Source organism: Neomonachus schauinslandi, chromosome 10 (genome assembly GCF_002201575.2).
Source record: "Neomonachus schauinslandi chromosome 10, ASM220157v2, whole genome shotgun sequence".
Classification (NCBI taxonomy): Eukaryota; Metazoa; Chordata; class Mammalia; order Carnivora; family Phocidae; genus Neomonachus; species Neomonachus schauinslandi.
The window spans coordinates 92,084,191-92,107,986 of record NC_058412.1 but is presented as its reverse complement, the minus strand read 5'-3'; the positions used below and the strand labels follow the sequence as shown (position 1 = coordinate 92,107,986).

Sequence of the window (23,796 nt, the reverse complement as noted above, 5' to 3'; positions counted from 1 at the left end):
AGACCTTCCATGTATTTATTCACATTGAATGGGCCTTCTGAATATTTTAGTTGAAAACCAAGTCCTAGAAAGATGAAAGGACAAGCTCAAACTCTTGGCAGATTAACTGGCTTGCCCAAGGGCATCCGCGTAAGTAAGGCACAAGAACAGAGACTGGTGTCCAGGTGGCCACTTGTTCATTTAATTTAAAAATTTTGTCATCACGGAGTTAAGATTCTGCAAACATGGGTTTTCATATGAGCCATCTTAAGGATGGAAATATATGAAACTTTTTTCTTCTCTGAACACACGGAAAGTATTTGCATTTGAGATTTGAATAGAGTTCAGTTCCAAAGTGTTTACATCAGCAAGGATATTCTATTAGAAATGTTTATTTGGACGAGTAATAAGTGGAATTTGGTTGATCCTAATAGCTGGGTGGTTGGTGTGCGTTTTTTTCCCTAGGTGTTGCTCTGTTGCCTTTTGTGGATGAGCGAAGGCTGCGAGCTGCTCTAGAAGAGGTATACCCAGACCTCACTCCAGAAGAGAGTAAGAACTGTACTTCCACTTGGTTTCAACATTGAGTCTGTATCATACAGACTTTACATTTCCCTATGAAATTAGACTCTTTTTTCCATTTGTCACATTTCACATAAAGGGGGCATAAACCATAGGATTTTACTTCTTTCATAAGAAAAGTCAACTTTGCTTCTTAAAATGTATTATCCAGATTGAATAGTAAGTACAATTTTTTTTTTAACTTCAAGTGTTTGTTAGATTTATTAAAAAGCAGCACTTTAAGGGGTGTCTGGGTGGCTCAGTTAAGCGTCTGACTCTTGATCTCAGCTCAGGTTTTGGTCTCAGCGTTGTGAGTTCAGATCCCACATTGGGCTCCATGCTGGGTGTGGAATCTACTTTTAAAAAAAAAAAAAGCAACATTTCGAGAGTATCCATTGACTTTCTGATCTTTTTTTTTTTTTTTTAAGATTTATTTATTTTAAAGAGCGTAAGCATGCATGAGCGGGGGGAGGTGAGGAGAGAGAGGGAGAGAGAAAATCCTCAAGCAGGCTCTGCCTTGAGTGCGGAGCCCAACATGGGGCTCAATTCCAGGACCCTGAGATCATGACCTGAGCCGAAATGCAGTCAGCCGCTTAACTGACTGAGCCACCCAAGTACCTGCCCCTTGGCTTTTTGATTCTTATATGACATGCACACACAGAAATATTTTACTGTGCTGGGAGTGTATTAATTGCCTCCTTCTCCCTTCTTCTCTTCATCCCCTCTAAATAACAGTAACTTTGTTTAAAAAGTTATGTTGAAACAAAGGCATTTACTCTTAGATTGCTAACCTGAAATGTTATTTTGTACAAAGAATGACATTTAAAATACTGACAGTTAAAAGTATTGGGAAATTGTAAAGCTAGACTCAATTGGAAAATTTATTTAACACCACTATAATAAACCTATAGAAATAATTTCTCTGTCAGCCATCCTTAGAATAGTTTTTGTTATGAGATGGTATAATTTGTTTGGGTTTGCTCAGGAAATGGTTATATATTTCTTACAGTAAGAAATTGAGTTCTGTATAAATTACTTTGTCCCTTATCTTATAATATTATATTCAGATACTGTTTTAGTGATAATTTTTTCTGATAGTCTTTGATCTTTGAAACCTTATTGTCAAACTTGTTTTTCTTCTACAGAGACCTCACAGGTTTAGGTCTGTCACTTTTACGTTATTTTTTGTAGACCTTATACTTAAGTTTTTAAATTTTAGATGTTTTTATTTTATTCCCATAAAAGTTGCTCTTGCAGATATAATTGTTTGATCTTTATTCTTTCCTTATTTTCCCCCCAGCTAAAAGAAACAGTCTTGGAGTTGACGTCTTATTTGTGGGGAAACATCACCCACTCCATGACTTCATTTTAGAACTCTACCAGACAGGTTCCACAGAGGTATGTATGGTCTCTTTTTCCATCATAAAATGCTTTTAGACAGTATAATTATTTGGTTAATTCATCAGAAAAACATTTGTTAAATGTTGATAAAATAGAAACAAGTGGGGCACCTGGGTGGCTCAGTCAGTTAAACATCTGCCTTCATCTCAGGTCATGATCCCGGGGTTCTGGGATTGAGTCCCGTGTCCTGCTCCCTGCTCAGTGGGGAGTCTGCTTCTCCCTCTGCCCCTTACCCCAGCTCATGTGTGCACGTGCTCTCTCTCTCTCAAAAATAAATAGATAAAATCTTTAAAAAAAAAAGAACAAGTGTACCATTTTAATCTTTAAAAACCATTTAAAAAGTGTATAATTTTTGGCATTAAATCTATGTACAGTGTTGTGTAGCCATCACCATTATCTGCTTGCAGAACTTACTTATCTTCCCAAACAGAAACTGGTTATCCCTTAAACAATACATCTCCATTCTCCTCTCCCCTTACTTCTGGTAACCTGTCTTCTACTTTCTGTCTCTGAATTTACCTCTTCTTTGTAAATGGAATAAATGGAATCCTATAATATTTGTCCTCTTTTGTCTGACTTATTTTACTTAGCATAATGTTTTCAAGGTTCATCCATGTTGTAGCATGTATCAGGGCTTCCTTCCTTTTATGGCCATAGTGTGTATATACGACATTTTCTTTATCCATTCATCTGTTGATGGAACTTGGGTTGTGTCCTCCTCCTGGCTTTTAAGAATAATGCTACTATGAACACTGGTGTACATGTATATGTGTGAGTCCCTGCTTTCCATTCTTTTGGGTTTACGATCAGGAATGCATTTTTCCACAGCCAGTGGATGTACCACCTGAACTATGTCATGGGATTCAAGGAAAGTTTTCTTTGGATGAAGAAGCTGTTCTTCCAGATCAGTAAGCATTCATTTGTGCACATTGGGGTGACTGGGAGGAAGTTTAACTAGCATTTTTTCCTTGTTGCCTAAATATTTTATTTTCTGGTAATAGTGAGAAAACAAAACAACAGAAAACCTGCTAGACTATAAAAAAGACTTGGGGTCAGAGCCCACCTCTTCAGCCTAGTAGCTGTGTCACTGTGTTCAGGGAGCCCTCGGGGTCCCTAAAGCCCTTACAGGAGATCCATGAGGTCAAAGCTGTTTTCATAATAATACTAAGTTGCTATGATATTATTTGTTTTTCTCATTCTCTTTCTCTCTTGAGTGTACAGTGGAGTTTTCCAGAAGCTGAATGTAGTGTGATAGCTATCTCAAGAGATTGAATCAGAAGCAGATAAGAGAATCCAGCTATTAAGATAGATATTAAGCCAGATATTAAAGAAATTTTCAAAAATGTAAGACAATGACACTTCTCTTTTTTTTGCTTTGTAAAATAGTTTTTCATAAAAAATGTTATTTATGTTAACATGTAATAGGTTTATTACTATTACCTTTAAATAAGTATTTTAGAAATTTCTTAGTTTTAATTTTTATTAGTAGATATTGATAGGCATAACCAACATAACCAGAAGCTCTTTGAGGTCCTTGATTTTTAGGAATGTTTTAAAGTGGTTCTGAGATCAGAGTTTGGGAATTGCAGTCAATTGTATCTTCCTCTTTTGTAGATAATATTGGGTGGTTTTCCAAAGTGATTACACTATTTTGTAATCTCAGTGGCAGTTTGTGAGAGATCTTGTTGCTCTACATTCTTGCAAACCCTTGGAATTGATTGTCATGACCTTAATTTTTGTCAATTTAGTGGATGCTTATTGGCACCCTGTGGCTTACAGTTCCATTTCTCTGATTACTAATGAAATGGAATGCCATATGGTATATTTATTAACCATTTACCATTTGGTTTTCCTCATTTATCAAGTCTCTTTTTATTCTTCTGTTCAGTTATATGTTACCCCCCTGTGCCCCTTTTTGGTTTGTTTGTATCCTTTATAAATTCTGATATGAGCCATTTGCCCATAATAGTTTTCTGTTAAGGAGATTACAAACAAGGAAGACAGGGTCCTTTTTTAAAGATATAATTGGTTATGTCATTTTTGTTGGTATATTTTAATGATTTCTCTTTCCTAAAGCAACATCTTAATTCCACTTATCCAAAAGGTTACAATTTACTCTCTTCTTTCTCTTTAGAATAGTGTGTTCTCCTGTCCCCATGTTACGGGATCTGACACAGAACACTGCAATCAGGTAAGTCTTCCAAAATTCATGTCATTTGACCAAAACACAGCTCTGAACTTGCAAATAAGTTTAAGAAGACCTTTGAATCACAAGGAAATGGCAGCTATTATTCCACCAGTGCTTTGAGATTGGAGAGTCCCTGTGTTGCAGACCTCAGAACACGGCCTCTTGACTTTAAATTATGTATATTGTTAAGATTACTGATTTAACAAGCTTGCTTCTCTGCTTTCTGGTTTCCCCTGACAACCTCTAATTCTTCCCGGATTAGGAAAGTGGGAGGTAGAAAGTAGGAGTTTCTAGGAGTAGTTTACTATGTAGGAGCAAACAGACCTCTTCACCCCAGAGGCCCACACAGCTTCTCTGTGTTATAACAGATTATTTTCATTATATTTACAGGTGTGGCCCTACAGAGTTGAAAAACAAAACTATTACATATTTTATTTTGGTTGAGTAGAATGAATTTGTGGAAATGTTTACCAACAATTATTATAAACTAAAATTATATCAAGGGCTAATTTCTGCTACCTGGAAAATGTACTTGTATTTCATTTCATTTTTTTTTTTTTTTAGTATTTTTTTTTTATTAACATATAACATATTAATTGTTTCAGGGGTACAGGTCTGTGATTCATCAGTCTTACAAAATACACAGCATTCACCACAACACACGCCCTCCCCAGTGTCCAACACCCAGCAACCCCATCCCTCCCACCCCCCTGTATTTCATTTCTTGCATGATGACAACATTCCATATGTATAAAATATAATGTGACTGTTTAGAATAAAAACCAACACGCTACTCATTTGTTAATTCTTATATGTAATTATTAATCTTGATGGCAGGATTTGTGTTACCTTTTTCTTCAGTCTGTAGGCAACACTAAGGCAAACACATCCTAGTAATTCAAGGATTTTGTAAAAGCCTGCTTGGGAAGGCTGTTACTGAATCCTTTTTTCCCAGTCATTCTTACTATTTCTCTTACTCTTGGGAAGTATTTTAGATTTTATTTAGATTTATCATTGTAAAGTGTAAGCATGTTCATTTTCCTATCCTTAATGGATTTAGATAGCAACTGTCACTTTAGAAGGGCTTTTATTTAAAGAAAACTGTCATGAATTTGGAAAATCTTTCTGGATTAGTTGCTTTTATTTATCTTTACACACATTTTTAATTTATCTTTACATGTAATTTGTTCTGGCTCTTTGTCTTTGAGCTCTTCTGTTAAGGGTGGGGTTTAGAATTATGAGCCAAGCTCTTGCACCCATCACGAACAGTCTGGTTCAGGCACATCCAGTGTGGACAGTGTATTAACCGATGGAGTCTCTGCCTTGCAGCGGTGCTTCAGGCCAGTTAATCCCACCAGTTCTGTCTTTGGATTGTCACATGCTTGCTTGTGCTCCTCAGTTTTTCTGCCTATTTTCAGGGGCCTTTCTGCCCAGCCCTCTAAGAAGTAGTTAATTCTACTTAACTTTCTAATTAGGATAGAAAGACTTGTCCAAGGGAAAAATTACAAAATTGACAAGTCCTTTAGCTTCTGTTTGTATGGTGGTGGTATTGTTGGCTGGTTGGTTCTGAGCCTGAAGAGGCTTTTGATATTATATGGTATCCATTGTGTTCATAAGATTATTAAACTTATAAGACACATCCCAGATCTAGGTGCATATTCAGGTATACGTTGAAAATAACTTCATAATAAAATTGATTTAATTTCCTAGAGATTTGTGAAAGACCACGTTAACTTTTACCTTATGAGCTAATTTTCAGTGTTTCCTCTGAGGGGTAATGAGTTTGATCCAGTTGATTGCCGTTTTTGTGTGTTTGTTTGTTTGGGGGCTTGTTTTTCATCCCAATGTTGTGTTTGCTTTATAAATGAAAATCTGAGAGTGCAGGCTCTGGTGCCAGTTGCTGGTCATTTCTATTTTGATTCCTGTCGTTTTTTTCCCTTCTCTGGATGCATCCAGTATTCCATCCCGTATTTGAGAAGTTGTTTCTTCAAGTTGAGTTTAGGTGGGTTTTTCCCATCACATAGGTCTTACCTGTAGTGTTAAAAAGGCATATGATAGAGGTTATTGAAGTGTTTAAGTTTCTAGAAGGAAAAATACAGGCAGCTGTGACCTAGGAGATCTTTTATTTCTCCCAATTCTGATTCCATAAATCAGTCAACATATTAGTAGCTTAACTTTGAATAGAACAGAGCTATCTCCTGTATTTTTCCTCATCCCACTCTTCACCATTGTAATTTGCTTGGATGTAATATCTTTAGACTAATTCTTTGTTAACTTTAAATGTAGGGGTGCCTGGGTGGCTCAGTCGGGTAAGTGTCTGCCTTTGGCTCAGGTCATGATTCCAGGTAGGCTCCCTGCTCAGCAGGGAGTCTCCTCTCTCTCCCTCTGCTCCTCCCCCTGCTTGTGCTCTTCCCTGCCCTCAAATAAATAAATAAAATCTTAAAAAAAAAAAACAACTTTAAATATATAAAACCTCATATGATTTTAAAATTAAAGAGAAGTTATCTTCCCACTGCAGCGGCACAATTTTCTATTCATCTGGAGGAGTAGACACACACACACACGCACCATACACCTTTGTTTTACCTCAGACTCAGTGTTCCAGATCTTTGTCCAGTGCTTCTCACCAGTTCTTGTTGATCTCCCGTTTCTGTCCCTCACCATCCTGTTGCCCAGACTTAAATTCTGTTCTCTTACACTGTATGCTTTGGCTTCTCGTTCTACCTTAATCCCTATATATACACCACTAGTTCTGGATTTTCTTTTTCCCAGTTTTTTATATCTGGCTCTTCCCAGTGAGTGTGTATTTTGTAGTGATTTTTTTTTTTCCCTTCATTTTGTAGTTTCTTCTCCTGAATTACTGTAATGATCTCCCAGCTAATTTATTTGATTCCACCTTCCCACTGAATCTACTGGCATACACGGTGAGGCTTATCTTTGTTAAACACTACCGCTCCTCAGAAATCTTTGCTCTGTAGTGTCAGTGGAATTACACTTCTTTGCTTTTTCAAGGCCTGTCATGGTTTGGCAGAGCCATAGCTCTGTGCCTGAATCCCCACAGTTCCTCAAGGACACCTGCCTCCTCCTTCAACCCAGGCTCTTCTCATCAGTATCCCATTGACCTCTGTGCCTTCCTTCCATTGTTTGGAATGTTCGTTCCTTTGTAGCCTGTCTTTCATAGCTTTTCTTCTCTTCTGAAATGTAGTCTGGAATTTATATAATCTTATATGTTATTTTTATCAGTAGCATTTTAAGTTTTTGGGGGTGTTTTGTATGTTTGTTTTTCCTCATAACACCTGGCATAGTTCTAAACCTGTGTAAAAGCCCAGGTGTTCATAGTGTTCATAGTGTCAAAGCCCATGTTTGCCAGCATCTTCCAGGAGCCCTTATTCCTTCAGAGGAGTGTTTCTCAGTTTTTCTGTGAATCAGGCAAGGGGTAGAATGTTTTTTCTCTTCAAGGAGCTTTTTTAAACGTAACCGTTACCGTAGTATCTGTAAGACTCGTGGTTGGCAAGCAGATAACTTGAAATCAGAAGCCTAGAAGAAGAGGAATACATACAGTCAGTCACAGACTTGATGGTGAAAGCTCTTGGGAGGGTTTAATTTCCACCGCTGGGTTAACTTCTGATAGAATGTCTGAAAAGACATCTTAAGTCCTATAAACTCTTTAAGTGCTTTAAAATGTCAAGTATATGAATCAGGACGTTTTTCTTACAAGAACAGTTTGCATTGGTATGCTGATTTAGCATTAATTAAGGAATATATCAGGGAAAGGTAGAGTAAAAATATGTAACTTGATATTTGGAGTTTTCTGCTTTGTGAAGTGTGTTAGCACTCAAACAGTAATAGTACTTAAAATAGCATTTCTAAGGATAATTCTTACAGTGAATTGAGTTGGAAAGGGATGTTGTACATTCCATTCCTTTTCTGTTGAGACTTTGCTATAGTATTTTCTTCTTACTAATGGTGTCCAAAGTGCTACTTGTAATACAAATAAAAGCACTGCTCAGTTTTATTTTCAACCATGCTTAGGTTTATAGTTTTTATATTTTGTCCTTAGTGTGTTTGTGATGACAATTAGGTGATTAAAATAATAGGGAAGTTCCCTACCAAGGGACAGGTCCATTATGCTACTCCTGGGTGGGCTGGTCTGGTAGATAGAAGCCCAGGCTGGGTAAGTCAGCCCTGTGCCACCTGGAAGAAGTGGTGGAAAATGCTTGTGTTTACAGAGTTAGATGAAGCAGTATACATCTAAGCATAGTTCTCTTACCTCACAGGGGCCACCTGTTGAATCTATAAGCTGTTGTGTTAACTCATTTCCTCCCTGAAGGTGCTTCTGTCTTTTTTTTTTTTTTTTTTTAAGATTTTTTAAATTTATTTGACAGAGAGAGAGTGAGAGAGGGAATACAGGCAGGGGGAGTGGGAGAGGGAGAAGCAGGCTTCCCACTGAGCAGGGAGCCCGATGCGGGGCTCCATCCCAGGACTCTGGGGTCATGACCTGAGCCAAAGGCATACGCTTAACAACTGAGCCACCCAGGCGTCCCTGAAGGTGCTTCTGTCTTATCTCAGTGTTACTGCTTTCCCTCCCCTGACGTGCTCCACAGTAAGCTCTTTTGTTTCTGGTGGTAGAAATTTGCCAAAGAGTAATCCGTTTTTCTTCTTTATTATTTCTAGTTTTATTATAATAACATTATTTCTGTTACTTTAGTTTCTCTGTTTATAAGAATTTTAATTACATAAACCTGAAAAAAATGAAGGAACTTTGAAAGCTTGGATTAAAGTTTCCCTTTGGGACTAATGGGTTCCTGCCTGGTTTATGTATTTCAGTTTTTGGAGAGGTTTGTTTAAGTTGTGGCTGGTGTTTCACGTTGGAAAAGTATAGTTGAGTTGTGCTTTTCTTTTGTTCTTTATTTTCTAAAAATATAGTAGTTCTTAGTATATATTTTTGGGAACAAATTACTAAAAAAAACTCTCAACCAGTGAAAGCTTAACTCATTTTAGGAGAGAATAAGTCTTCAAATTGTTCTCAAAGATCCAAGGGAAAAGAATGCTTTAATCTTTGAGATCAAAAATAGTATCGCTTGTCCCTTCAGTAGGGACCTCCAAGCTTATTTTTAGATGCTCCTTTTTTGTCTCCTAATGGTTTGTTCCCTAAGAAGTATATAGATCACTCTGTTGAGTTTAGTTCTGAGGGTAAGTAGGAGAGATGTTGGAGATTTTTTTCCTATTATCTTGGAAATTTTTTCCCTTCCAGAACATGAGCATGAATGATGGAATTTTTAAAGCAGTTTTATTGAGGAACAATTGACAGTAAACTGCACATATTTCATAAATAAATGGGTTTTCTCAAACACTGGTTTCAGCTGTCTTATTATGTCTCTTGTAACCATTGTCCTTCTGGAGAGATTATCCCTGTGAACCTGGGGTTATCTCTTCTGCCTGGGAACTAATTACCTTGGCTGTTTCCTTCATTTAGTTTCCATCTTTCTGTACATGACTTGCAGATTTTCATCTCAAGCCCTATTGGAATGTGATCTTCATTCCAGTTCCAGCCCTGCCATTTCTTTCGCCTGCCCAGCATTCCCACCTCCAGCGCATATTGAAGGCCCTTACCTAGACTGTGTCGATGATCTTCTTTTGGGTCTCTCCCTCTGCTCTCTTACACACTGCTGCCAGGAGGTTCTTTTTGAATTGCATTCTTGATCGTATTTACTCCCTCACTGACTGACTACCTGAAGTGATTTCATGTTGTGGTCAGAACAGGCCCTCAATGACATTAACCCAGTTTGATCAGCCTGTGTTCCTGCTCACTTCTGTTCATAAACTTGCTCGGTCTAATCTAGCTCTTCTCAACTGAGGTCCCACTTGGGAGTTAAGGCTTGAGAACTTGGGGTGCCTGGGTAGCTTGGTTGAGCAACCAACTCTTGATCTCGGCTCAGATCTTGATTTCAGGGTCGTAAGTTCAACTCCTATGTTGGGCTCCATATCCAAACTCCACGCCCAGCTCCACTTAAATTAATTAAAAAAAAAAAAAAAAAAGGCCTGGGTGCCTGGGTGGCTCAGTCGATTTGAGTGTGTCTGCCTTCGGCTCAGGTCGGGATCCTGGAATCCCAGGATCGGTTCCTGCATCGGGCTCCCTGCTCCACAAGGAGTCTGCTTCTCCCTCTGACCCTTCCTCCTCTTGTGCTCTCTCTCCCTCTCAAATAAATAAAATCTTTAAATAAATACAAATTTTTTAAAAAGGCCTGAGAACTTCAAGCATTCATTGCATGTAACCAGTCGGTTTGTGTCCTGCTCCTTTAGAATAGGACTAGTTATGTGTCTTTCTTAGGAGAATTGAGGATGTAATCACTCAGATCATTTGTATAAGGCTTACTTCTCTCCCAGATCCCCATTGAGAAGGCTACTCCAATTAAACTGAGCTATTCTTTGGTTCTAGAACCCCTTTCCATGTCTTGGTTACATTTATTTCCTCTCCCATTCTGTAACCAGTCCTGTCCCACTTTATATCATGGCCTCTTGGATGGATGATGGTTTCCTTGGTCCCAGGTGAAGGAATCCTCTTCCCTCTCCCCCATACACACATGCTTTTATCCCACGTTCACAAAGACATGTGTGGAAGGTATGTACACACACATGCTTTGACTCAGCATCTTTTTCTGTGTCTATTATTGTCTTTTCCTCTTTCTTATGAAAATGTTATTAAATATTTCCCATTTCCTTTATCAGAAGGGGAGGCAAGCTTAATACCTGGCCAGTATTTGTACCCCCATGCCCACCCTGAGACTGTTTATGCCGTGGGAACTCTTAAAGTTTGTTCGGTAAACTGCTGAAAAGCCCTGCTAACACAAAGATAACTGTTTTGAGACATTCTAGTTGCACGTCTTGCTTTATTACTGATTTTCTCTCTTTGTATCTGGAAGGCCCTAATGAACCCCTATACTTAACTACCATTTTTTCTGTCACCCTTTTAAACCTGTGACACTGCCCTAAGCGACTTTGCCCGGTAGAGAACATTTGAGATAAAGACGGTTGCCAGTGAAGAGTGAGTTGTAAGAGGAATGGATTCAATAAATGAAGCATTGTTCAGCTGCTCTTGAGATCATTTTTATTATAAATGAAGTTATTTTTGTGTACTTAAAATATACAGTTAAATCCCAGTGCAATGAAAATAGGCCCTAATAATTTAAAGTGGCAGTATTTGAAGACAAAAAAGTTAGCTGTCTAAAATGTCAACCACTTCAATAAAACCTTAAATAAAACAGTTTTCAATTGTAATCATGGAGGAATTTTAGAAAATATTTAAAAAGCACAAAGAAGGAAAGGAGACAGTTATACAGAGAATATCACTGATAACTTTTTGACGAATATATGTCTGGTCTGTTTTATATGTATTTTCCCCATGTCAGTTGGTATTCTATTACTATATTTTTTGAAATGTCAATTGAGGATTCCATTTTTAGGGAGAACCATAGTTTCTTTAACCAATTCACTATTAGTCATACACTTAGGTTTTAGTTTTTCAGCATGAATACAAATGTCGTGAGCATCCTTAGGTATAAACTTGGTACAGATCCAGAGTCCTAGAAAGAGGTATTGCTATATCAAAAGGAAAACTTAAGTGGACACACAAATCCCACCAGAAAGGAAGCTTGATCCAGCTTATACTCAACAGTCTGAGTGTACAGACTTATAAAATAAAATAAGCCTTCTGTGTAGTTTTCAAATTGTGACTGTTCCTGATACAGGAGAAACATTAAGAGAGCATGATATAGGGCTCCAGCTGGGAAATTTAATTTTTTTTCCCCATAGATTATTTGTGTTCACTTTCTGATTTTGCAAGTGTTTCTAGTAGTGTTTGCATCTTTTCTTTCTTGAAACAAGAACTAATTTTCCCTAAGATGCTGGAGGGTAAGTCTTTGCCCCATACGAAACAAAATGAAAGGTGGTTTTTTTTATTATTATTATTTTTTGTTGTTGTAAACCTCTTCCACCTGTCTCCAGTATCCTGTTGGAATTTCTTGACATTTGAAGCAGTGTCTGTTTTTTCTCTCTGATCACCTACAGTTATTTAGAGCATAGCTTTTCCCACAGAGAAAATTACATCAAGGCTGTGTACTAGGAATTAGCAGCAGTTTGGTGAAAAAGGTATTTAGCTATTTGGTGAAATTTTTGGAGAAGACTTTTAGTTATTCTTTTTAAACATGAAATGTACCTCAGTTTACCTAATAGTTGAGCCAAGGTAACATAATAAAGTCATTAAATTGTATGTTGCTCTCTTCTAGTATTAATTTTAAAGACCCACAGTTTGCTGAAGACTACATCTTTAAAGCTGTAATGCTTCCAGGAGCAAGGTAACAATAATGTGGCTATAAAATATGAACTATCTAGTTTTATTTTGTATGAACAATGTTTATCCCAGTACTAAATAATTGTATTTTCAAATGGTCAGAAAACCAGCACCAGTACTGAAACCTAGTGACTGGGAAAAGTCCAGCAATGGACGGCAGTGGAAGCCCCAGCTTGGCTTTAATCGGGACCGGCGGCCTGTCCACCTGGATCAGGCTGCATTCAGGACTTTGGGGTAAGTGCTAGGTTGCTATACTTTGTGTGTTTTGCTTTTTCTGAATCAATCACAAGGATTCAGTCAGTATTTATGCTACAAATATTTAAGAGACCATTAAATGAAACTATTTGGCAAATATTTTAATGACTGATACTGTTACGCTCTTCATTTTTAAAATTCACTTCTGTTTCTTTGTGTTATACTTTATGTGTTGTTTGAGAATTCTGTTATTTTCTCTTAAAAGGTTCTCCTATCTTTCTGATAGATCTTTCAAAGGAATAAAACATTCTCTTTACCTTCCAGAAAGTTTTAGCTGAATTAATGTATGGCAGAATCTGTTTAAAGTGTTAATCAGTACCTTACAATATATGATACATAGTACATAGCAAGTACAAAATACAATATATGATCAGTACATGAAGATAACTCTTAACTTTGATCCATATTCCTACTTCTTCGAATTTATCTTGAGAAAATAATTTTAGAGGAGCATAAAGTTATATGCCTAAATCTATAGTGCATTGTTACCAATAATAGTAGTACTAAATGAGAGGAATGGTTTGGTTTAATAAAATAAGAGATGTCACCTGGTAAAGTACTCTATAGGTATACATACTATAATTATGAAGACTATGAAAAATATAGGGAAGTGTTTGATAGAATTGAAAACAGCAAGGTATAGAGCAGAAGTATAGTGATAGCAACAACATGAGTTGTTTGAGGGCAAAACTGAAATATGATACAAAAAAGAAAAGTAGACTCTTTACATGAAGTAATTAATTACTACTTAAGTAATTATCAATTAAGAATCTTGGTGTGGCAATGAATATACGCTATCACCCTTACCATTGGTACTGTTTTGAACTTTGTTAATCATAAATCTTTTAAGTTTGTATTATCCTAATCAGATGTAGTAGTAAAGAGACAACTACTAGCCTTTATTTAATTTATATCAGCTGTGATGTGATGGGTCTGTCTATAAATTTTTTTCTGGTTGGTGGGGTCTTTTTATAGCCATGTTATGCCAAGAGGCTCAGGGGCTGGCATTTACGGCAATGCTGCACCACCACCTGCAACTTACCAGGGGAACTTATACAGGCCACTGTTGAGAGGACAAGCCCAGATTCCAAAACTTATGTCAAGTAAGTTTTTACAAATTGATTATTTGACATGCTAAGTTAAATATTACAACAAAAGTTGGTTTCTAATCTCATTGCTAAAAAGATATATTTTAGCAGGGCAGAGATAGTGGACTTAAAAACATATAATTTAGAAGAATTATAAGAGAATGTAAAGTCTTTCAGATACTGTTATCTTCGCTGTATATAGTTAATTGAATAATATGAATTGGATTTCTTATTTTCATCTATAAATCTGCTACAGTGAACATATGCAGAAGGAGGTGTGTAGAGTGAATTGCTGTTTATTAATACAAGTATTGGGGCAGTTAAATGAGGTGCAGTAGATGCAGAATTGCAACCTCTTAATCAGTTGAAAGACAACAGTATCCCTTTCATGATGCACATTGTAGCTCAGGACTACTTAAGATAAAGCCAGGCATTGCTTTAGGGAGGAATGCTCCTTTAATTCTGTGGTTCTGTGAAAATCTTGGCCTTTCCCTGACCCCTTGTAACCTGTTTTGTGGATAGAAGTGGTTCAAAATGTTACCCATTGAAAATAATTACATGGCATTTGGATTACAATGGAAAAGGAGAAGAGTTAAATGTTAGACTTTTCATAGATATTGTATTCATTTTAAATTGTGTCCCCATTTTGTTATTTTTTGAGTTCTGTGGCTGTGTTCAAGTCATGCGCCGGGTTTTCAAAACCATCTTCTTCATAAAGCCTTTGCTTCTCCATTCCTGGTTATCTGGTTGCTACCCAACCAAACCAGGACAGCATGGCGGGTGGGGGAGACACAACACGTGACTGTGGCAAGATGCTAAACATTTGTTAAATCTAAGTGTTACTTTATTAAGTGTCTTTCTGATTGTTGGAAATATTTCATGCAAATTAAATTAACAAAAACAGAGGGGGCTTTTCTGAGAAAGCTTTTTAAACCAAAGTTGTAGTTGTCAAAAAAAAAAAATACCAGATAAATGTGAAGATTGTTGGGAAGTATTTACCCTATGTGCCTACCACTGTTTTCATGCTAATAAGTTACAACCCCCCCCCCCTTTTTTTTTTTAACAACCTGAAGCCCACCAGATTTTCTTGGTACAATACCCAGGAAGAAATGTGTTCTGCAAGTCTCATTCTCTTTCAGAGCCCTCTCTTTTCACTGTATTCTGTCTGTCTGTCTCAGTTTCTGTCTTTCTCTCTTTGGCTTTATGACATTGAATGGAATATTATTAAGACTCCATGAGAACTATGGAGTTCAGTGGTATTTATTCTATTTAGTGAAACATAGAAAAGGCACAGAGTTTAATGGGCCTTGTGGGGATCTGCTTGGTGCAGTAGTTTACTTAGCTGCTTTCCCCCCAAGATTAAGCAAATAACATTTTTGAGTATTTCCATATATATAATATCAAGCCATGCCACATACAACAAAGTCTTAACGACTTTGAAAGAGCTACCTGTGCCCTGACATTTTACTAGTAAATGGTGAAAGCATATCCAGCTTATTGATAAAGCCAGCTGTTTATTGACACATTCCTTATCAGTTCCTTTTTTATGGCTCTTCACCATGTACTTCTATCCATAATGGTATCATAGCTTCCAAATAGGAAGAAAAAAAATTGAGATGCAGAATGCTAGAACCAAGTATAATCTCTGTGCCTTAAGTTAGCTGGTATTTCTCAAGATGATGGTTATGAGGCATTTCTGAGGTTGTTGCATTGAGTAACTTGGAGAAATTTGGAAAGAGGTTTTAGCAGGAAGGTGAAAGCATGTGTTCTACATTACATAGCTTCTTTCCATTTCATGTTTCCTAAGGCCCAGTCACTGGGCCTGCTGCCACCATCAGCTGTCCAGATTTTCACCCAGACAGCTACTTAAAACCTTTTAAAAACCTCTTTTCCGCCACTTAAATTGATTTATTTTAAATATAAGATTATATCAAAAGTATATGACAGTATGAGTTTGATGTGCTTGTTGTATTTTTTCAAGTATACATAAAAATAAATACATAACCATGAAGATAAAAGGCTTGTCCATAGTCCCCAGAAACTGATCTTATGTACCACCTGTGGTATGCATACCACTCTTTGGGAAATATTCCCTAAATTTTCTAGGGAATCATAGACCCATATGAGAATCTATAAAAACCATGGACTGCCTTCACGAAAATCACTCACTCATTGTGGCGTTCATGTGAATCCAAGTGCTTCATTCTCAGGTCCCCTTCCATCCTCAGGATCCATCTCCAACAGTAAGAGTAAAAAGGAAGTCAGGAAGGTCTTTTATTTATCAAGGTCACACCAGAGGTAAAGAATTTCATGTCTTTCACGGCCTATAATTTTATAGTTCTTAGTTTGTCTTCTTTATAAACAGTCAACTCTTAATCAGCATCTGTGCATTTTATTTCAAGTAGTGGGGTCACCTCTCCCTTTTTATTACCTTGAGTAACTCATTTGCTGTTGTTACAGGTCTTACGAGTGACTTTAATTAGAATCTGTTCCAGTCAGAGTCTCTATTTTAATTACGTCATTAAAAAATAGGGGATACATTTTGTAAAGTAGGGATTGACTTATAGCAAGAAATAAGTGTCCTTCCCTGCATGGTGACTTGTAAACATTGCGCCACCTGAGCATTAGTGCTGGGACTTTCAAAGGGAATGGGAATGGTAGGAATGAAAAAGTTTATGGGGACAAATCAGCAAGAATGTGCTGTCCAAATTGAGCCTACGGAGGGGAATTTGGGATACTCTGGGTTGAGAAAAAAAAAAGTTTGAAATAAATGGCAAAAAGTCAGGTGGTATTAAGCTTAGAATAACTGGTACAAAATTATGGGAGCATAAATGGGAACCAATTATGAGGGTGGGAAGGCTGATTTTTTTCCTCCATATTTTTAGTGACATTTTAAATGGATTTTAACCATAATACATGTTAATTAAATAAAACATGGCAGATAATAAAACATAAACACTCATAATCCCACTGTCCTGCAATAAAGCAGTAGTAGAATTGCAAGGCTAGGGTCATGTTCATGTTCAGCTTTTGTGAATAGAAATGCCAGACACATTTCCCAAGTTATATTCAGTTTATACCAATTTACATTCCTTTAGCAGTGCAGGGAAGGTCCAGTTGCTCCACATCCTCACCAACACTTGGTATTGTCAGTCTTTACACTTATAGCCATTCTACTGGATGGGTAGTGGTCTCCCGCTGACATTTAATTAGCATTTTCTTGATGCTCTAGTTGAGCTTTATTTTTTTGTGATGTGCCTGTTTGAGCCTTGTGTCTTTTTTCCTACCGAGTTGTCTCTGTTCTTGTTGCTTTCTTAGGGGTTCTATAAAAGAATTCTGGTTATGAGATTTTTTTTTTATTGGAAGTACCTTTTTCCTTTCCTTTTTCCACTTGATAGCTTGCATTTTCACTTTAATTGGTGCCATGTGAGGTTTATGCCGACATTTGGGGACTGTGGGTAAAGATGTGGGAATTCTTTGTGCTCTTCTTGTAGCTTTTCTATAAGGCTTGAAATCCTCACAACAAAAAATTGAGGACTAAAATATTCATCGATATTTGATGTGTGTTGATTTTTTAAAGATTTTATTTGAGAGAGAGAGAATGAGAGAGAGAGCACAAAAGGGGGGAGGGTCAGAGGGAGAAGCAGACTCCCTGCTGAGCAGGAAGCCCGATGCAGGACTTGATCCCAGGACTCCAGGATTATGACTTGAGCCGAAGGCAGTTGCTTAACCACCTGAGCCACCCAGGCACCCCTGTGTTGATGTTTTTAGTAATATTTTAAATGTCATTTTCCAGTTGCTTGCTTGTATGTAGAAATAGATTTTTGCATATTGACTTTGTAGCTAACGACCTTACTAAATTCATTTGTTCTGAATTCTTTGCCTACACAGTCATGTCATCTTCAAGTGATGACAGTTTTGTTTATTGACTTTCTAACTCTAATGCCCTTTGGTCTTTTTGCTTTATTGCCCTGACTAGGACCTCTAATGTGATTGGTTAGAAGGGGTGATGGTGGACATCTTTGTTTCATTCCTAGTCTTAAGGAGAAAACTTGTAATATTTCACCCATTAAATAAGATGTTTGCTGTAGTTTTTTTTTTTCTTTTAGATAAGAAATACTGAGGAAGTTTCCTTCTGTTTCTTGTTTCTAGTGGGTATTAAATTTTATCAAATGCTTTTCCTCTGTCTGTTGAGATGGTAATAGTATTTTGTTTTTCTTTCCTTCTGTTATGTGATTAAACCAACCTGGCATTATTGGAATAAGCCTAATTCAGTGTGATAATAGCATTCCTTTTTATATGCCACTACCTTCTGTGTGTCAGTATGTTGTAGGGTATTTTTCATCTGCGTACTGTGAGAGATTAGCTTATGACTTTGATTTCTTTGTACATTCTGGCCTCATAAAACAAGTTAGAAATTGTTTCCTACATTTCTGTTCTCCCTAGGGGTTACTATAAGATCATTGTTATATCTTAATCCCGTAGAATTCAGTGGTAAAGCTGTAAAGCCATATGGGCCTAGCAGTTTCTTCATGAGAAGGTTTTTAATTATAGATTCAAATTAAGTAGATGTAGGTTATTCTGATGTTTTGTTACTTGTCTTGGTTTTGCTAATTTCCCTTTTTTTTGTAGGAATTTGTTCATTTATTCTGAAGTTTCACATTCATTGCCAGAATTCTCTTAATATCATGATATGTTCTTATGTCTTTTTAATGACTGTAAAACTTTAAAAACTAATTTATGGTATTGGTAATGTATAGTATTGCTTCTTGATTATTGTTGCTAGGGCCCATTTAATTTTATGTTTTATTATCATTTTTTAATTCTTATTTATTTTTTTAAAGTAATCTCTACCCCCAACTTATGGGGCTCAAACTCATGACCCCAAGATCAAGAATTGTAAGCTCTGGGCACCTGGGTGGCTCAGTCAGTTAAGCGTCTATCTTCAGCTCAGGTCATGATCCCAGGGTCCTGGATCGAGTTCTGCATTGGGCTCCCTGCTCGGTGGGGAGTCTGCTTCTCCCTCTACCCCTCCCAGCTGCTCGTGATCTCTTTCTGTCTCTCACGCTCTCTCTCTCTCTAATAAATAAAATCTTTAAAAAAAAAGAATCCTAAGCTCTATTGACTGAGCCAGCCAGGCATCTCTTAATTTTATTACTTTAGGTGTTTTCTTTCCTTTTTCACTGAACTAACAGCTTTTTTGATTTTTTTTTTTTTTTTTTTTTTTTTGGTCATCATATGTTTTCTGTTTTTTGATTTCTGCTTTTGTCTTCATTATTCCCTTCTAATTTCTTTGGGATTAAATTGCTATCCTTTTTCTAATTTTTTGAGGTAGAGACTTAGGTCATTTGTTTTCAGTGTTACCTAATATATGCACTTGAGTGCTCTATCAGTTTCCCTCTGATCATTTTAGTTTTATGTCATAGTCATCTTATTTTCAGTTCATAATATTTTTTGAATTCCATTTTGTTTTCTAATATACACATGGATTATGTAGAAATAGATTGCTTAATTTTTAAGCATGTATGCTTTTCCTAATAATCTTTTAAAATAGATTTCTTTCTTAATTTAACTGAAGCTAAATTTCTGCAAATTGTATTGCTATATCAAAAGGTATGCTGAATTTCTAGACTTCTGGTGAATATCACCACATTAACCTCCAGATAAGAGTATACCGATTTACACTTCCTATAGCAACAGATGAGAATTTCTAATATCTCCACTCCCACTAATACCAGGTATTATCATTTTTTTGAAAGTTCTTGCTAATTTGATAAGGAATAATATATTTTTGTTTTATTTATTTATTTATTTTTAAAGATTTTATTTATTTATTCATAAGAGACAGAGAGAGAGGCAGAGGGAGAAACAGGCTCCCCGCTGAGCAGGGAGCCCGATGCGGGACTCGATCCCAGGACTCTGGGATCATGACCTGAGCCGAAGGCAGATGCTTAACTATCTGAGCCACCCAGGCGCTCTATATCTTTGTTTTAAAGTATACTTTTTAAAACTGCTGCTTCAATCGTACTTTTTACTAACCAGTTTTTCCTTAATAAATTGCCTGTTCTTGCTCCTTGCTAATTTATTAATTTATGTGCAAGTCTTTTTATTTATAAGAGCTCTTTAAGAAAACTCTTTCTGAGTAGAAGAGTGCACAGTTACATCTCCTTTCTAGAACCACAACTCTGTTGGTTTTGGAAAAGACTTAGTGGTGGTTCTAGTTAGGGAGGGAAAATGAAGGTCTGAACTGATCTGTGGCAAAGTGGATTCAAAGTGGAGAAGATAGGAGAGGAGGAACTGAAGAACTGGATAATTGAATATGTTACATGAGGGAGAGAAGATGAGGCTCGTGTGTACTGTGGACATCTGGGTGACTAATGAGAATTTGGAAACCCAGGTGGGTGAAGGAATATGGAAGAATATGCTGAGTCTGAATTTTGTGCAGGTTGAAGCGCCTGGGTATACAGATTACTTAAAAAAAAGAAGGAAAAAAAAAGCAGTGATTTCAGATGTTTTAACCAAAAATTTTTTCTTATTTTCTCCCCATGAATCTGTGTTTGTCAAGATGGTAACCAGAGTACATGTGTTAAATACATTTATTTTTCCTTCCTGTCTTAATTAGATGTATGGGATAATGTTAATTCTAAACTTTTGAAATGTTGAAAGTAGTTTTTAAATCCCTAATCCTGCCTTCTTGAAACCCTAAGCTTGTGAGCCTCCTGGTTAAGGCAGTGGTTCTCCTCCAATCTTCTGTAAGTAACCTGGACAAGTCACCTCTACCAACAGCACAAGTTCATGTGAACCTTGGAGTAGCATAGTGTATCCTAGTGTAGAGTGGTTAAGAGAACATAGCCCCTGGCTTTTACTCTGCCACTTAGTAGCCCTGTGACCCTGGGTTTTTATCAGTACTCCTGTTTCCTCATTTCTAAAATGGTACTGGGAATACCCCTCTCACAAAATATCCATAATAAAGGAGTTAAAGTTATTAAGCGCTGGAAATGGTGCCTAGCTCACAGTAAGTGCTATGAAGGCATTAAATAAATGTTAAAAGATCAGCTTTCTTTTTTATAGAATCTTTGAAATTTGGTCAGAAATAGTTATAGTAAACTTGAGATCTGAGCCATTTAATTTTTTAAAATATTTGTAGTATCATAGCTATTTTTTTCATGTGGTACAAAGTAACACTCAAGATAGGCCATTTGGTCAAACTCTCTGTCTGCTGTAGGTGTTTTTCACTGTTGGTTTTTGATTTGTCTTTGATATGTCAGTTTTTGGCTGATGAGTAATTGTTTGGGTACTGATAACTTGCTGGAGTCAAGTGCAGCCTTGAGTACTCCATGTGTGAATAAAGCATTTCACTCCTGCAACCCAGAGAACCCAGTATGTCACTTCTCTTCATTTCAGTTGGTAAACTTGTCAATTAGCCTCATTTGGAAAGTGATTTTTGATTAGTGCAATCAGTAAACATGGAATCTTTCCTGTGATTGCCACGCTGATTAGGTAAATTGTCACTTGAGGAGCTATTCGTGAAGCCTTGGTTTATATGGCCTTAGAGCTTTTAGAAAAGGGATAAGTTTTTAAAGACCAAAGGAAAAAATTAACTGTCATTTTTCCTCTCTCACTGGTACCTTTCTGAAGTGCAATTCACTACTTTAGAATTTTTTTCCCCTCCCTCTCAATGGATCTTCTGTTAGAGCCATACAAATGAATGATAATAAGTTTGTTTTACCTTATACTTCATTACTTATCAGCCAGGAGATATTTCTGCTTTATGAATACTTAAGGGTTATATATATTTCTCAGAGCCACATGAAGAGATTTGTTTAAAAGTAGCCTTGAAGGTTTTCTTTGATCCTTTTTATTTTTCTTTAATGCTTGAAAGCAAGAGATGTTTTAAAACTGTATGACAGAATTTTTATGTCATGAAATTTGCCTAGGTTTTAACAAAAAACTATGGTTTTTGCATGTGCTAAGTTTATGTGAAAGCAATTGTTCTGGAAGTGAGAAATAGTTAAAAGCAAAATAGAGTGCGAAGTACCTGGCATACTAAAAATGATGGAAATAGGGACTTTTACTATTTGTCTAGGCAGTTGTATAGGTAGACTATTACGAAGGATTCCTTCTCTCCAAAGAAAGTATTTCTACTTAATGAACTTTACATTCCAGTTCCACTTAGAAATATTGTTGTGCTTAATCTAACATGAAGCATATTTGAATCTAATGAATATGTATTCTGGATGATGGTGACTTTCCCTCCATTTGTACTGTTTCTAGGAGAAAATAATACCAGATTTTTTTTCTGCTTTTATTTTTCATAAAACATTAGGATAAACATTTCTGAAGGTTTCTCTTGATTTAGATGTATCTTATTATTTTTGCTTGATTTAAAATTTATTAGGGATCCTGTGTGGAAGCTTTTACAAGTACCACGGAGAGTATGTATTCTATGATGATACCATGTATATAGAGACACCATGGAACCAGAATCACGGAATTAAGTCTTCATGGTAAAAAGGGGCATGTTTCCAGGGTGACTTCAGTGATTCTGGGACATGTGAAATACAGACAGGGGTCCAAATGAAATTCACTGTATTTCTTTTGACTTTGGTTATATTCGCTAATTTTATATATGTAAGACACTAAAATAAAATATACTTCTAGAAACATTTTAACCAGTTCTCATGAAACTAACTTGTGTACAATATCTGAATAGACCAGGGGCCTTTCACGTTTAACAAGTAATGATCAGAGGGGCGCCCGGGTGGCTCAGTCGGTTAAGTGTCTGCCTTCGGCTCAGGTCATGATCCCAGGCTCCTGGGATTGAGCGCCAAATCGGGCTCCCTGCTCAGCGGGGAGTTTGCTACTTCCTGTCCTGCCCTTCCCCCCCCACGCATGTTCTCTCTCTCTCTCTTCGCTCTCACTCTTGCTCTCTCTCTCAAATAAATCTTTAAAAAAAGAAAAAGTGGCCCAAAAGTTGATTTTACTTTCAGTAGATTGCTTTCTCATGAGTGGTAATGTGTTGAAAGTCATGCATGTGTTGAGGTAAGTGTATCTCATGTTTTTCCATAGGAATAAACCACACAGATGATCATTGCTGTTTTTGTAGGAATTTCTGGTTTTACCTCTCACGATTATGATTTCCTGATTGTATATGGTCTGTAGTAGTGATTCAGAAGTTATTCTAGGCTGCGTGTAGGGATCTTTCTGGCCCTGTTTGCTGGGGTTTGTATGGTGATAAACCTTGTGCGTCCCCATTCAGGTTTGGAATATCTAATGACCGCTATGAAAACTCCTCAGCAGTGTTCCTTAGTTTGACCACTACTAGTCTGGCTTTTAAGAGAAGGAAAGGGACTTAATTGAAATTGACTAGAGGTGCCACCTTTCAATTCAGAATGGGTTTCTGCATGAAAGTAATGGTGGTTAAGGCTCCCTGCTCCTTTCCAAGAGAAGCATCTGTTGTGGGTTTGGCTGCTGGACACTTCGTGCTGGCCGAGAGGCAGTGCGCTATGGCTGTCCCCCTGCCCTGGCCAAGGGTGGTTGTCTTTTTAGGAAACTGTCTTCAGGGGGCATTGTCAGCCTTGTTGAGGTGGGGGGAGTCCGAAGCAGGAGTGGGTTGTTCACACTGGAATCATGTGAACAGCTAGATCCTCTACTTGTTCCATATTCTCCTTTGTGGGGCTTTCTTTTAAGCACAATTCCACTTTTCTTCCCACCCCACCCCCCATTTTTAAGTAAACCCAGATTGTATTTTTTTGGTTCCTTACCAGAGATAAGCTTTCATTTCTTCTTTCCTTTAAGAAAGTAATTTTGAAAAGCATGTTTCTAGTTTGTGTTTCCATTAAAATGTGAGCCTGAATACATTATGGTAAGCCTTGTTGTCCTTGGGTCTCGAGAGTCTGGAGGAGGTTACTGTCCTCACACAGTGAACTCATTAGACAACTCCTGGAACCAGCTGTTTTAATTAGGTCACACACAGA

The 23,796-nt window shown here is 37.1% G+C and overlaps 1 protein-coding gene across 4 annotated transcripts in view; it reads left to right on the top strand.

The window, feature by feature from the left end:
* Positions 1 to 23,796, top strand: part of XRN2 (5'-3' exoribonuclease 2) — an 83,450-nt gene that overhangs the window by 49,225 nt on the left and 10,429 nt on the right. For all 4 annotated transcript variants that reach the window (XM_021700740.2, XM_021700739.2, XM_021700738.2 and 1 more), the window contains 7 exons: positions 445 to 528; positions 1,838 to 1,935; positions 2,767 to 2,846; positions 4,073 to 4,129; positions 12,412 to 12,480; positions 12,579 to 12,710; positions 13,707 to 13,834. In XM_021700740.2, the coding sequence (XP_021556415.1) occupies positions 445 to 528; positions 1,838 to 1,935; positions 2,767 to 2,846; positions 4,073 to 4,129; positions 12,412 to 12,480; positions 12,579 to 12,710; positions 13,707 to 13,834 (648 nt within the window). The remainder of the gene's footprint in view (positions 1 to 444; positions 529 to 1,837; positions 1,936 to 2,766; positions 2,847 to 4,072; positions 4,130 to 12,411; positions 12,481 to 12,578; positions 12,711 to 13,706; positions 13,835 to 23,796) is intronic.